This window comes from Furipterus horrens, unplaced genomic scaffold (genome assembly GCF_987537825.1).
Source record: "Furipterus horrens unplaced genomic scaffold, mFurHor1.1.pri manual_scaffold_2, whole genome shotgun sequence".
Classification (NCBI taxonomy): domain Eukaryota; kingdom Metazoa; phylum Chordata; class Mammalia; order Chiroptera; family Furipteridae; genus Furipterus; species Furipterus horrens.
The window spans coordinates 112,374,031-112,389,924 of record NW_028327172.1 but is presented as its reverse complement, the minus strand read 5'-3'; the positions used below and the strand labels follow the sequence as shown (position 1 = coordinate 112,389,924).

General features: G+C 41.1%; 1 protein-coding gene across 1 annotated transcript in view; it reads left to right on the top strand.

Moving 5' to 3' along the window:
* UNC5C (unc-5 netrin receptor C) overlaps positions 1-15,894 on the top strand; it is a 347,425-nt gene that overhangs the window by 313,423 nt on the left and 18,108 nt on the right. Inside the window, exons 11-12 of the mRNA XM_090266319.1 lie at positions 4,281-4,449; positions 7,784-8,017. Coding sequence (XP_090122445.1) covers positions 4,281-4,449; positions 7,784-8,017 — 403 coding nt within the window. The remainder of the gene's footprint in view (positions 1-4,280; positions 4,450-7,783; positions 8,018-15,894) is intronic.

Here is a 15,894-nt window from a genome sequence, read left to right as displayed (position 1 = left end):
TTATCCTAACTACCTTACAGTGGTGCTGTGAGCAGCAAATGCAATTGCTTTTGTGAAAGTTTTGTAAATTATGCACTTCTGGGTAGGAGAAGTTTCCTCGCTGGTAACAGCAAGGAAAGGATGAGAAAATCGGACAGGAAATGAAACTTTGTTCTAGCGATCTCAGAACCCATCCAGCATCTTCCATGATATTGTTGTTGGACTTAGAAAAGGTTTTAAAATATTAATAGGTGTTCATTACTGAATTTCTACCTAATTGCTGCTTCTCCAGCTCATTTTTGCTTTGCATTCATTTCCATATCATCTGCAGTTAATATTTACCCAATGCTTGCTTAAGTAGCTTGGATAGCACATAATATAAGAGTCAAAACCTTCTCTGCAAACACATGAGTCCAGACTTATTTATATTTATTTTCTACTATTTTTGTTCAATGGATTTTAATACCATCCCTTTATATAAGTAAAGAGAATGTGAATTAGAACACTCTAACCTTTGGTAAATCTTAACCGTATCTAAGTGATTCCTTCCATAAATGTTTGGAAATGTTTCCAATTTCAACAATATATCTTTCATCTTGAAACCACAAAAAAAGATTTTTATCATTATTTCTTCTTTGTTTTTCATTCCCTGTTACGAATTCCACTCCACCACTTCCCTATTCATTACATTCTTGCACCTCACTGAGTTAATAAATTCTTTTGACACCTACCGCCCCTTCCTCCTCTTACTATCCCTCCCCCAAGAATGGCACCCATCAATATTGCGTGCCAGGGCTGTGCTTGGAGAGCCCAGGTCTGAGAGTTCCTGGGCCCAGCAGGGAGGCTTCTTCCTTCTGTTCCAACTCAGTGATGAAAAGAACCCCTCCTCCTTCTGCCTCAAGCACCAGCTGCTAACGGCAGACCGAGAGACAGATGTTTCCAATCCCCAATTGTATTGCAAGGACCACTTGAAATGGTTTCCACTTTAGTTTCCTTCCTTAAAAGTCTAATGCTCCATAGACACAGACAATGGCATGGTGATTATGAGAGGAAAAGTGTGTGGAGAGAGGTAGGAGAGGGTATAAGGGGGGTGAATGGTGATGGAAGGAGACTTGTCTTTTGGGGGTGATCACACAATACGATATACGGATGATGTATTATAGAATTGTACATCTGAAGCCTATGTAATTTTATTATCCAATGTCACCCCAATAAATTCAATTAAAAATTAAATGGCATAAAATACATATTTTTTAAAGTTCAATGCTTAAGGTATACTTGTAACTAAAAGATAAGCGTGGTGCCCATGAAAATGCAAGCATTGCTTCCCCCCCACCTCAGGTAGGAAAAGTTACATCTAAAAAGCTCAGGGCAGATAATATAATATTAACTATGACACAGTGAAAGCAAAACTTTACTCATGATTTAAGAGAAAGAATTTCAGACTGGAAGGAAGGAGGAAAGACTGGGCTAAGAGGAAACAAATATGAGGTCAAAGGGGATAGCAATGAGTTCTCGAGCTGCCAGTAACTTTAATATTCCAAATGTAAGTACAGTTCCAAGTACTCTGATAACTTTAGATTTTATAAAGCTGTGTTGTTGTTCAGTGAGAATAGAGATGATATTGAAAGACTAAAAGGGATCAAAAATTGTTTTGATTTTCTAAGTAGAAGGGAAGAAAGCCATAGGTTGGTGAGATTCTAGTAACATTTTAGAATGAGAGAGGAAGCAGTGATAGCCAAGTTTTATTAAGGGCAAAGTATGGCAAATATTAATTGAGTCCTCAGAACAGATAATAATAATTGTCAAGAACTAAGGAATCTCAAGATTTAACCTTACTTATGAGCCATCAAGTTGGCTACCAGTTTTGTAAAAGCTGATAGATGGCACAAGAATCCTGGTCAGAATACAGTTTATTACTCACAACAATAGCACTAGCCAGAGTATTATCATTTTTGTGCCAGTTTCCTTAGCTGCAGTTCTGAAAGAGTGATGCTGAGAGAGTTGAACATCTACACACTCACTGGTTGCATTTCAGGAAAGGTCCCCTGGGCTTAGGGAGCCCGAGTCATTTGTAATGGGAAGTAGACATGTCATGTCTGCTATCTGCTCCAGGGGTAAGCACTGTCTTTCTTTTCCAAGATGTGTGCTATGCAATTGCCTTGAAAAGATAGTCAGGGACATGGAAAAACATGAGAGCTCCATTGAGAATGGTTTTCCAATGCTTTAAAAAAAAATAGTAGCAACTGCCATCACTCAATTAAATGAAGCCATAGATGTAAGCTAACTTCTAGATTATGTAGTGTTTAATATATAAACCATAAGTAACGACTAGAGAAAAATCCATTTCAAGTGGCCATTGCCATTATAAAGGAATTTGGTATGTCCCTTCCAATATACATGTGAATGGAATGGAAAGATGTGAAACTGACAATGTACATTTTAATGCATTTATATTTGGCTAAACCAAATAACTCAAAAGTATTGATGTCAGACTGGAGAGATGTTTCAAGTGGTGTCCTTGAAAAGTCTCTGTCTTTGCCCTGTTCTTGTATTACAATCTTATCAGTGATTGCAATGAGGACATAAATGGCAGGCATATCAGATTTATGTTGGATAAAAGACTGAATGAGACAGCCAATATTTGTAGAACAAAAACCATCATCATTATAACCACATAACTAAAGAGATTTAGCCAAAGAATCTTTCAGATTATAAATGCATAGAGCGGTTAGTTTAACAAATTACTCAACCTTCTTGGGGCTTTATTGCCCCATTTTATAAAGGAGATGCTTAACCATATTTCCATTTTCCCATCCAACTCAAGCTTGCTAAATAATATTTATAATTAGTTGATTGAGAATAATTATGGCAACATTCTGTGAGGCATTGATAAAACTACATATTTCAAATTAAAAAATTGTAGTCTATTTTTGGTGTACTTGAGCATTCCATTTATTTCAAGATGCCCCACTTTAGTGAAGACATTGAAACACTGACAGACAGCTATATAAGAATGAAGGTAGAAATATAGGGAGAATCTGGAAATCCTGATTTTCTAAAGCTGAAGTTTTAAAAAATTGAGGAATTGAAAGGATGTTTGGTCTGAAATACAGAGGATTTTTTAGAGACATAATAACAATCTCTAAATACTTGAAGGGTTTTCATACCAGAGTGGAGAGAAAGCAGGTCATGGATAATGTGGAGAGAAGCTTCAGAAAGGATGATTGTGTTCCTGCTGTAAGAATGTGTTGTAATTTTGAGTTGCTAATAGACAAGGTGATCCTCAGTAGTAGTGAACTACACTTCCGGATGTGTCAAAAGCACCATGTCAGCATATTGTAGAGAGGCTCCTGTTTGCACAGAAGGTGGTACTTGTCCCCTAGGGCTCTTCGTCCTCTAAAATTCTCTGAGTCAATGATTTCTTAAGCAACATTGTCTGGCAGAGCAGCTTTGAGCACGGTTGTTGAGTAGGCATTGGTTTTAGTCCCAGCACTAGCAGGGTTAGCTGTGAGGCTTGGGCAATCCATTCAACACCTTGGAACCACTTACTTCCTCACACACCGACTGATGACTGGGGGTCATTTATCCATTTGATGATTGATTGCAGCCTTGTTAGGGAAAATATATAAGGCAATTTATTTTTTAAAAAATGTGAAATAAAGATGTTGGATCTTCAAGGTTCTTTCCATTCAGGTGTTCACAATATAAAGTATACAAGGAGAGAGATATCATTTTAAATTGCTCTAGAAATACAATTCTATATTTTGTCTGGTCACTTTTGAAAGAATAAGTTTGCTACACTAACCTAAATTATTCCTGAGAGTCATTTGGAAGAAGTTTAGCTCTAGAGTATTCCTATTCTGAAGTGATTTTATTGAAGTATTTTTTAAGTTAGTTTCTTAAAACACAAAAGTACTTAAAACCTTGTGAGACTAATGACAAGTGTAATCAGAAAACATGATTATGTGACCTCATAAGAAGGACTGTGTTTCTTCTCATTCCATCTGGAAATTGTCTATACATGAATTCTGGGGAAGTCACCAAAGGCAGACCTGTATCTGAGGGAAGAGGATCAAGGAGATACTGGCAGTCATGCAAGGCCTCCAGTTATTCAAGATCTGTCTTAGAATAAATAAAGAGCATGTCTTCTAATTTGTTTCTGCCTTAACCGCCACTCCGCTCCCCCCAAAAAAACTGTAAAAAGAAACTATTTGTTTAATTTTAGACCTAAAATTTCAAAGAGTACATACACACAAATACTAGGGAAATGTCACTGATGCTGTTCCCTGCTCTCCTAGGCCACCCATGGAAGACACTCAGACACTCTTGACCCCTGTGGTGAGCTGTGGGCCTCCAGGAGCCCTGCTGACCCGCCCCATCATCCTCACCATGCATCACTGTGCAGATCCCAGTACTGAGGACTGGAAGATACAACTCAAGACCCAGGCAGCACAGGGCCAGTGGGAGGTGAGTTTCTCTTGCCATAAAAACGGAACACAAGAGTAATAAATGCAGATAAGCAGGAGCGACCATGAGAAGGCTTTTATTTTTTAAAGCAAAACATGGATGGAATTTTATCTTATACTCAAAATCAAAAAGAAAGTGTGCATGTGGAACAAAAAGATGGGAGAAAGAGGGAGAGAGGCCAGAAGGGAGAAAGATGGAAAGACAGACTGTTTACAGAATGCATTACCTGTTTACTGATAGACACAGAAAATCGTGGTCAAGCATGGGCCAGCACATAGGGAAAGTATACTTAGGGGTCTTACATGACTTCATTTTGGAATATACATAATATATCTTGGGAAGAGAAATACATATATATATCAGAGAAGGAAAACTCTGACTCCAAAAAACCTCCGCTGCCTTGCGGCATACCTCTTCAGGGGAAAGGCTAAGGGAGTAAACCCTGACAGAAAATCCGGAGCCGGAGTCCCTAAGGCGGTTTGACGTTGTAGTCAACACCGGCAACTCCTGCGGCGCACCTGAAGCCAAGCTGTATCGACTCCGTCTTTCCCTTGGACCCTTCAGCTGCGAAGAGAGGGGGGGTCTGCTGCATGGGCAACAGCAGACCCTCCATATCACCCTGCCCAGGCTCTGTAGCTTCAGCTTCACTGGAGAGGACACTCCAGCGTCATCGCAAGATGTCGATTCAACATGGGAGGAGACAGATACCGTGTCACTCCCGAGTCGGACTGCACAACCATTCTCGGCGGTGCAGATAGACTCTTAAGAAGCTACACCATCGTCTCTCGAGACGGACGGCTGCCGACGATACTTAGATATATATAATTTCCAAGTGGAGATACATTGCACCTGGGTCAGAAAATGTTGGCACTTACTCGCAAACAAGTCCTGGGAATCTAGTTCCTCTGAACTTAACCTGGGGAAACAGAAACAGTCTTCTAAATCCTACTAGAATGAAGAGCATCTACGGCATCTTGCCTCTTTGTGGCTGTTGTCATCATAACTTCTTAAGGACAGTGCCTTAAGCAAAGCCTATTCTTGACATCAGAACCCTTTAGTTAGCACCTACAGTTACTTAAGTGCAATAGGACTTTTTATGTTTACCTTGAAGATTTTACACCTAAAACCTTTTTTAAAGTTTGTGTATTTTCATTATTATCCCTTGAGTAAACAGTATCTATTGTTTAAATGGAAAATGGTAGCCAAGTAAAAATTACATTTTATATTATTCTCAAGAAAGCATATTTCAGAAATATGTTTATCAAAAAGAATAGCAAATGATTTTTAAAACCTACCCCTGTATTTTTGTGTAATCATTACAAAGACAAGTATCCAATCTATACGTTATATATTTTGTGGTTACATATCATACTTTTCTTTTAGGAGAGAAATTTTTGAAAAAAATATACATAAATATTCAGGATCCTAATATTTTAGGAAAAAGTTATATTAGAGTTAGGAGAGCAGCAGGGTGCCCCTGGGATTAACTGGGGTTTCCTTCTGTAGCCATGTTCTCCTTGGGCCACGTGAGTGGATCACTCTTTGCCAGAGCACCACAAGTCCAGGATAGAAGTCTAGGGATAAACTTTATGTTAAGCCCAGACTTAACCAAATCTTCCTTCAATTCCATTAAACTTCAAATTATTTATCCCAAACACATTCCAAAGTCTCAGTCTCAAGTAACCCCAAATTGTTTGCACAATTTTCTGCCTAATACCCTAATACCCTGTCTATGTCTGGATAATTTGAATAATAATAACAGTTTGAGTAATAGTAATAGTAACATCACTAATAATAATAAAGAAAAGAAAGAGATGAGAAGAGCAGAGAAAGAGAGGTCAATCCATATGAAAACACTAATAATTGTGCCAAGGACATAGGACATCTTTACTCTTGACCGTACCTTCTAGGAGGCTTTCAGTCACATGCCACTATTAGAGGATGCTCAGGGCTTGTCCTCATCCTGCTCGAGAAAGCAGCATCTTTCCAGGTGTTGTTTGGGGGCTGAAATAAACCTGGAGGTGCAGAGCTCCTAGCTCTCTTTTCTGGTTCAGTGTGAACTTCATCTCTGAGTACAGGTTCAGTTGAAGAAATGATTTCATGGATGCTATGAAATCACAGCTCTTATTAGAGCTAGATGATGTTGCAGGCCTAACTAATAAACATCCACCTTAGGGGCTACTTCTTTCATATCTTTGTCCAGCCCCAGGGACACAACTGATGATGACACACTCATTCATTTTTTGGACACATAACCATTTGCTCACCATGAGGCAGGCCCACTGAGATACAGGGGGAAGCAAAGCAGATATACTCCTGCCTCTGTGAAAAGGAAGTAGCTAATGCAGAGGGTGAGTCATACCTGCACATGTATTTTATTTCTCCCACATGAAATTTTTTAAAATTTGAATTCATTAAAAGTGGGAACATTACACATAAAAAATATGAAGTTCCAGCTTCTCGAAAAATTAAAGACTGTGTGCTCACTGCGCCTGCATATCTGCAAACCTGCAATGGGCTGAAGCCAAATGGAGATGGAGCTCTTTAGACAGGCCTATGCCCTGCTTTACCACAGTCTCCACCATTCCTTATTGTCTCTGCCCTTCCTGCTTCATACATTCCTATTACCTGGATGCCCTGGGAAGCATGTGAAATTGTACCCTTGTTTTATGGATTTTATGCTTGGTCTTTTCAGATTATTTTTTTCTGCGGCCTGAGTCATTTGGATAAATCAAAACCTGGTTGAGTTAGTAACTAACTGCAGAGTCCAGCAGTCCAGATTATTGAAGAAAAATAGTGTATTGTTTTGGAAAATAATTGGCAAGTGAGTTCAGAAGAACATAGTAAAATGGTATTGTATAATTTCTTAATTTTTCTAATTCTTTTCAAGCCCCTAAATTTTTCGGGGGCAAAACCCTACTATGCTATAATGACATTGAAATAAAATAGTACTTTTGGTTTCAGTTAGAAATTTAGAGATTAAAACATCAAATTCTCATAAACATAATAAACACATCTACACTGAAGTTAAATGGAAAACTCATGAATTTGTTTTAGAACTTCAGGTAGATTTCAGTAATGTAGGTTCTCAGAAGATCAAAACATGTTCAATAAATGGCATCTAAATAAAGAATATTAGCAGTATAAAGGCAAGGAAAATAAGGGAGATAATGACAAAGGATGCAAACAGAGGTATAATAAAGCCTAAGATAACAAGAACAGGGAAATTAATGACCAAAACTCAGAAGTCCTGCTCTACCCACCGCCGTTGCCCACCGCGAGGGCGGCGGCAGGATCCTTGGCCTCAGCCATGCCCCTCCCCTGTCGCCCGCAGGACGTGGTGGTGGTGGGAGAGGAGAACTTCACCACGCCCTGCTACGTGCAGCTGGACGCGGAGGCCTGCCACCTCCTCACGGAGAACCTCAGCACCTACGCCCTCGTGGGGCAGTCCACCACCAAAGCCGCTGCGAAGCGCCTGAAGCTGGCCCTGTTCGGGCCACTCTGCTGCTCCTCTCTGGAGTACGGTGTCCGAGTCTATTGCCTGGACGACACCCAAGATGCCCTGAAGGTAAGTGGCTCTGGCCTGACTCACCCTTTTCACCTTCACCCCAAAGCCAAGGTTTTGTGCGGCTGCACACACCTAGAGAAAATGTGTGTGTGTGTGTGTGTGCGCGCGCGTGCGTGCGTGTGTGTGTCCCAGTGTGTGAACACAATGTTTGGCCCCAAAAGATGCAATTAAAAAAAAAAAAAAATTAGACATTTGTGAGTCCATGCTGATTCCTCCCAAGGGCTTCTTTTGTTTACCTTCCCGGAGTTCCTCTAATGAAAAATTTAAAAGGGAGAATTTGGGAACCAGACCCATGGATGGTGAATAATCTGCTTCCATGTTTATCTCAGCTCTGCTCTTATAAAAGGAAATGGCATAATTGCTCACACTGCATGTTTCTCTTGTGTGCTACTGCATTTATATGCTTCCCCATCTTTTTTATGAGGACTGCAAGGAAGAGGGTTAGCATTTGACAACAGGCTGCTGCTTTGCAGAATAAACGAGCTTAGTACCTGGTGCTATTATTGCCATTCATTTATCCCATTTGAAGCTTTAAAGGATATAGGAAGTGCCTTTGAAGAAGTTACAATCTAGGAGGAGGACTATAATAAGCATGCTAAGGACTAGGAGACAAGTCAGAGTGTGATTAATGGTATAGATGAATGCAAAGTTCTATGGAAGTTCAGGAGAGGACAGCATGATATTATTTTAAGGAAATCTGAGAAGAAGCTAACATTTGATATTGGCCCTAATAAGAAATATGGTTTCACCAGCAATAATGGGGAAAAATACAAGATTTTAGGTGAAGGGGAGAGCATGAATAAACACAGAGGAACAATACAGACTCCCTATGGGCATATTAGAATGAAAGATTTGAGTTCTTTTGGGATGAACCTTGACTGCCAGATAGAGGAGTTGAGATTCAGTTTCTTGAGTGAATGGAGAGTCACTGGAGAAATTTAAACAGAAGAAAGACTTGATAGAAAATATATGTTAAAAATATCAGTCTGATGTCAGTGAAAAACTAGAGTCAAGTTAAGAAAAACATTGTAGACCTGGGGTGATGACAGAGGCATGAGAAGAAGAGAACAGGTGTGAAAGCTTCTGTTTAAGTTTCTCTAGCAGGACCTGGTGACTAACACTGAATGGGTGGGCAAAGATCAAGTCCACCTCAAGGAACAGTAGCAAATGCAGGGGGCAGGTAGCTTGGGGTGTGGATATGGTGCCTTTACTTTGGGAGACTGAGTCAGAGATATGAATTACACAGCAGGACAATGATGCCCAAGGGATAGAAGTATGAGTGTGGTTCTCTGAACAGAGAGTAGATCCTGAGATAGAGACTGGGAAACCAATTGTATATTGATAACTGTCATTCATGGTGATCAGAGAGAATACCAAGGGAGCAGAGAGGGAGAAAATAATAATAAAAATAATAAACATTACTGAGAACTTCCTATGTGCCAGGCAAGATTCTAAATATTTTTTTATTAACTCATGTAATCTTCACAACAACCCTGTAAGATACCATTATCCTCATTTTACAGAAGTGCAATCCAGGGCACAGAAAGGTTAAGTAAGTTGCTCTGGGTAATACAGCTATTGAGTGAAGACTGCAAGCTTCATGCCCAGGCCTCTGGCTGCAGTCTGGACTCTCCATTCCTAAAGTGGGTTTCTCGAAGTGCCACTCCCTAGAACATAGGGACCAAGGGGAGCCCTGCCTTTGTAGGGGAGGCTGAAGGGCAGCCAGCAATGGAGCTTCTGGAAGATGAGCACACAGAGAAGTGGAAGAAACGTGTGTCGAGGAAGCCAAGAGAGGCAATTTTTCTGAAAACCACGAAATTTTTTTCTGGGATTTCTATCCAGAGAGTATTTCTGGGTCATGAAAACTGAGTGTGGCAGGTTGGAACCATGAAGGGAATGAGACAGAGTTGGTTGCTGGATATATTTCTGATGGCCGAGCCTGTAGAAGTTTCTGATGTTGAATAAATGAGGTGAACACACAGCTCAAGTGTAAAGCCTAAGGTTATTTCTTTTATATTCTTTGCAAATGTGATACTTCAGAGGTACTGTCAGGATAGAATTCATCCTAGGCTTAAACACTTCTTAGTGAAAACTGTATTTGTAGAGGAGCCATGGGGTCTGATTAAGGCAAATCTTTTTAACAATTCTCAGACAGATCATTGCAAAAAGCATACCGTAGAAGATCTGCATCATATTTGAAATGTTTGATGTGTGTGTTTTATATTCACACACATAGTTCTTATACTCAGACACTCTTAACCTTTCTCCCCAATAGACACACACAAATCCATGCAAACAGAAGTAATATTTTACAAAATAATTTTGATTACTTTAATTAGTGGTCAACACTGAGAATGACTGAAAGCAGTGAAAACAGTCCAAGAGGAGTTTGTATTGTGGTTAACACTTTCCAAATGGACACCTATAAATTCTCAGCACCTGGGGACCCAGCACTTAGCATAAAACAAACATGAATAATGGATAAGATTTCTTGCACCTCATGGCCTTTTAATAATGAGAAATACCAAAGTCCTAGTTATAAGTGAGAGGTCTACCCAACTTACCAAAGAGGCAATTAGTTCAGCCTAGTCAACCCTGCCTCAGACCCACTCTGAAATTGAAAACTTGGGGCAGACAAACTCAGGAAAAGGCCCTTCGTTACCCCAGTTCTGCTTTTTGGCACCGTGCCTGCTAATGTTTCTTACAGGTCTCTCCCATATTCCTACGTCTCTGCTGTCTCTTTTCCATGTTATCATTTGCATCACGCCTTCCAAATACCTCCTCCCCCTTCACCCCCACCCTTCTTCTCACTGGCGCTCTTCTGAAATCAGTGGTGGTCTATTCCACACACATAGGAATCAGGTGGGGAGCTTTTTATAAAGATTCTACTGGGGTTCCAACCCCCAAACGCTCATCTCACTGGTCTGGGTATCGGTTTTTATTTATTTGTTTGTTTTTAGCATATACTGGGTAATTCAGTTGTGCAGCCAAGGTTAGAAACTATTATCCTAAACACTATCACATATCTTTTTGAAACTTTAATCCTGTTAAGGACAAACTTTCCTACATCCTCAAATCAATGTCTCCCCCATTCCTTCACCTGTTCACATTAACTGCAAATGGACCCTCCAAGTAACACGTCTTTCCCTCACAATGCCTACAGTGAGGACCACACCCTCTAACTAACCACAAGGTCAAGAGGCTAAAGTGCCAATACTTCTCATAGCCCATGACCACTTCTGGGGCATCGCTGTACTTTATGAGCTGGTCTTCTATTCTGTTGTTATTTATCCTGTTATTCATTACTCATTTCAGTCCCTTAGCATAGTGCAGAATACTCTGAGTATACAGAGTGGGGCAAAGGTACATTCACAGTTGTTTATATGCAAAATAATACAATAATTAGTAAATGATAATAAATAGTAAACTCTGTGTTTCACATACTTACAGCAATGGTAAACCTACTTTTGCCTCACCCTGTACCCCTGCACTAGCAGTACCTACCTCATGGTCTTTCTTTCCACTTATTTTATTCCCAGCATCCTCTCAAATTCAAAGTTGCCACTTAATCACAGTTCCTTTGCCCAAGTTTATTCTAGTAACCTTCACATCTTCCCACATTGTGCACCAGGGAAGACACGCTCTAGAGTTGATCCTCATAAGCAACTGCACCAAGATCTTCACCTCCCAAGATTTCCACCTGTGAAACATTCCTTTTCTGACTGCAACCATCCGACCTTCTCTCACACACACGGTGCATGCAAGCTGCCCTTCATTCTGAAGGAAAACTCCCTCAACTTTTTGTGGTCTCCTGGTCCACAAACCCTCGTCTGCTCATGCCCATGTCTACAGGGAGCTCACTCCCACTCTGAAATCTCTTGCCATCTGGAACTGCTGCAGGTTTTACTAATTTCCATAGCTAAAGAAGACCCCCACTGAACAAGCCCCTCGACTTCTTCCAGGCTGTTGAGTTACTCTAAAAAATCATAAATTGCTAGTTGAGTCTACTATGCTCTCAAGATATCTGCCCTAAGCTTTGCTTCTCCACAGTCCTTTCGTTTTTTCTCTTCTTGACTCATCAGCTTTCACAGAGCGCTCCTTCCGGATCTCTCCCACCCTCCTGAGTCCCAGACTGCGTCACAGCCCTTTCACGTTTCGGAATGGCCTAACTCCCGTGGAGCCACCCAAGGGACGCTCTCGCAGCTGCCATCCTTTACCCTTAAAACCTTCTATTTTGGCCTCTTCTCACATCGTCTGGGTTCTGATAAAAAGGAGCCCCACTTCTTTTGTGTTTTAATCAAATTCTTCTGCCACCTCCACCTCCAGCATAGTAAATGATGCCTCATAGTGGGTCTCCTCAGACTTGATATTCTCTTACAGTTATTGCTGTGTACTGGGGATTCTCTCTGAATTGCAGAAACCTTTATGGAGTATTGGACTAGGGCAGAGAGGGAAGCCCAGTGGAGCACTCATTCTGAAGACTAAGGACCCCACAGTCTGGAGAGCTACAGAAAACTACGGTGTCTGGAGCTGAACATAGCGAGAATATTGATTCCCACTTATTGTCATATGTGCTTATATTGTCCATGTGGATGGGGTGGGACAAGACCACCATGATAGTTTTAAGGAACCCTGCTGCGTTCTTTTATCTTTCCACCTACTGCTTTGAGTTCAGCAGCTTTCATAACAATTTCCCTGAGTTTTGTTAACCCTGGGGGCAAAAATGATCACCTGAAACTTAAAAGCTTCAATTTAGCAACTTAGAAACGTTGATATAGAATCAGAATGCTGGCAGTGACTGCTGGAGTAAAGGCAAGAAGTCAAGGCTGCTGGGAGACAAATGAATTCTTTTACACCTTTCAGGTGAGGTTTTTTTTGTTTTTTTGTTTGTTTGTTTTGTTTGTTTTTTGGTTCCTGTTCATGTGCTCAAGCAGTGGGAGCCATGTGCAAATTGAGTTCATATAAAGAGATAAAGATACTAAGAGTTGTGAGAATACTTGAGAACCAATTCCGTACTCAAAAAGAGAGGTCACGTGTATTGGAAAGATTGTATTGGGTGTTATCATGGCTTTCCCCTTTCTTCCTGCTCAGGTGATTAAATTAGTAATATTGGTGTTTTTAAAGACTTAAATCCTAAGGATAATAGACCAGAAATTAATAGAGAACAAGGTTATATTTTGGAACAATTTATGAGATTTTTTTTTCTTTCTTAATAAGGGGGCTTATTCCAAATTCTGAGATTCAGAACCTAAAAGCGGAGTTATTTGCATATGATCTAAGCAGTCTGTGGGTTTTATTGAATTTCAGGCAAATGTATATGCGATAGAAACCGAGTAATGTGTATTAACCTTCCCTGGCTTTCTTTGTGTAGTTATTTGGCATGGAGAAGAATCTTCTTTGCCTTTCTTCTGTTTTCATATACCCTAGTCCAGGCTATAGTTGTGGTATAGTAGTTTTTTGCGTTATTGTCTTTTGTTTAAAAAATAGGAAAACATAAAGAAACACTGAAAATTCAAGAAAGTAGGTAATCTGGTTAGGAATTGTGTGATACTCATGTTTTAGGGCTGCATTCATACATAGTCAGGTAGCCTATGAAAGGTTTCATCGTCATCCTGCCTCCTGGGGCCTTCCCCACTGTGTCCCGATATCCCCTCTGTGGCAAACCGTGACCTTGCTGGGCCTGGAGCAGCTGAGGCCTGCCTCTTCTCGTCCTACTAAGGCTGGCCCTCTGTTGGATTGGCCCCATTAACCATGTCTTTTCTTCAGTTTCTTCAAACAGCCTCAAAACTAGCTTGATAGACTTTCAGAATCCTGGTCTTTAGAATTAAATAAATATATCCATACGTGGAACACATGTATTAGATAACACCAACAAAATAACAATGTGTTAAAGGTTACAAACATGTTTCCCTGCTGAGTGTATGGAAGGATGTGGTGTGAAAGGGAAGCCTGTGTCAGCCTGGCTGACTCCATTGGTTTTGCCACTTATGGGCTCTGTGACCCTGGTCACTTTGGACATCATTTGGTCTGTATCAGAGACCCTTAGAAGGTTCAAAGAGATCAAAGTTTATTAAACTTCCTGGCACAAAATAGGCATTTGATAATGTTAATTACCCTTAGGTGGGCATTTAGATTATACTGGTATTTTGAAGATAATAGCTCAATGAAAATATTAACTCTAATTGCAATCTAATAGTGGGGTGAGTTTCTGGTTTGGTGGCAGGCTAGTGGGTCCACCTTTTAGGGGCACGGATCTTTTTGGTGCTTCTAAACGTACTCTATTTTTATCACCTTCTCATGAGACCTGGCCCTGGCCCAGGCCCCATCATATGTTTTAGAAATGGCCTGCCATGTTGAATAAATTTTTTAAGAGAGAAAAGAGGAAAGAGAAAATAGAAGCTGTGTTGGAGCCCTGGCTGGTGTGACTCGGTTGGTTGGAGTGTCGTCCCATAACTGAAAGTTTGCTGGTTTGATTCCAGTCAGGGCACATACCCAAGTTGTGGATTCTATCTCCAGTCCAGGCATGTATGGGAAGCAACCGATCGATGCTTTTCTCTCGTGTGGATGTTTTTCTTCTCTCTCTCCCTTCTTCTCTCCATTCTTTTCTCTCTAAAAGCAATGAAAAAAAATTTCCTCAGGTGAGAATTTAAAAAAAAAAATGTAGTGGTGGGCAGAAATGTAACTCCCCCAAAGATATCTACATGCAATGCTCAGAACCTGTGAACGTGTTACCTTACATGGCAAAGGGACTTTGCAGAATTTTCCCATAGAGCCTCAAGGAAGAAAGCAGCCTCACCAACACCTCAATTTTAGTTTAGTGGAACTTGTGTCAAACTCTGACCTGCAGAACGGTAAGGTTATAACTTTGTGCTATATCAAGTCATTAAGTGTATGGTAATTTCTTACTGCAGAAGTAGAAAACTAGTACAAAAGTTAAAAAATAACATGTTAAGAGTGAAAAGTAATACCAGATGACTTCAGAAATTCTAGAAAAACCTAAAAAAAGCCTTACTCCTAACACATAGATATGAGATCATCTTTTCCTTAGAAGTTTGAGCAGAGGTGGACAAAGGATACAGCTCCTTCCTTGAGTGCTGCCCTTTGGCATTTTGCTTCACAAGTGTCCCAAACCACAGCGACTAGGCAGGCTGGAAGCGGCAGCTCAAACTGAGCATCCGTGGTGGCGGCAGCTGTGGGAGCAGCAGGCAGAGCCATAGAAACTGAGTGACTTGATGGGCACTGTTTGCACATGGTCACGGGAGCCCAGCCTTGTTATTATTAGGAATGAAGTATGGCAGACAAACTCAGGAGGGTAGCACAGCTCCCCAGCGTGAGCTTGGGAAGAGAGAGGAGCACAGGCAGGCCTGATGCCAGCAGCGATGACCAGAGCCAGGTGGCAGAGGCCAGGCTGGCAGACGGTCACATGTTCTCCACAGCCAGCTCGGCAGCCTGAGGCCTAAGGCCACAGGAGGAGTCAGCTCGTGGGGGAGCTGAGAGCAGTCGCTGGAAAGCTGGCAGGGAGCAGGAGAGAAGGATGGCACTGTCTCTGGCCTCTGCTTTGGAGGAGTACTAGCCCACAGCTGTGACAGCAACAGTGGCGACAGCTTCAGTAGCAAAGGCAGAAATTTCTCATCCCTGAACAAGGGCAGGTTCCGACACAGGATGAAAGAATGAATAGGAGCAAAGCAGGTTCCATAAAATCTGATGGGAGACGTGATTTTATAAAAAACACCAGTCAGCACAATCCTTGAAGGTTGGTCGTTTGAGGTTTAACACGTGTGACATGCTGAACGTTTGCCAGTTCGTTCTTTGTGCTCCCAGAGCCCTGTGTCCATATGGCAGAAGCATGGGGAAGATGGCCATGTCCCAAACTGCAC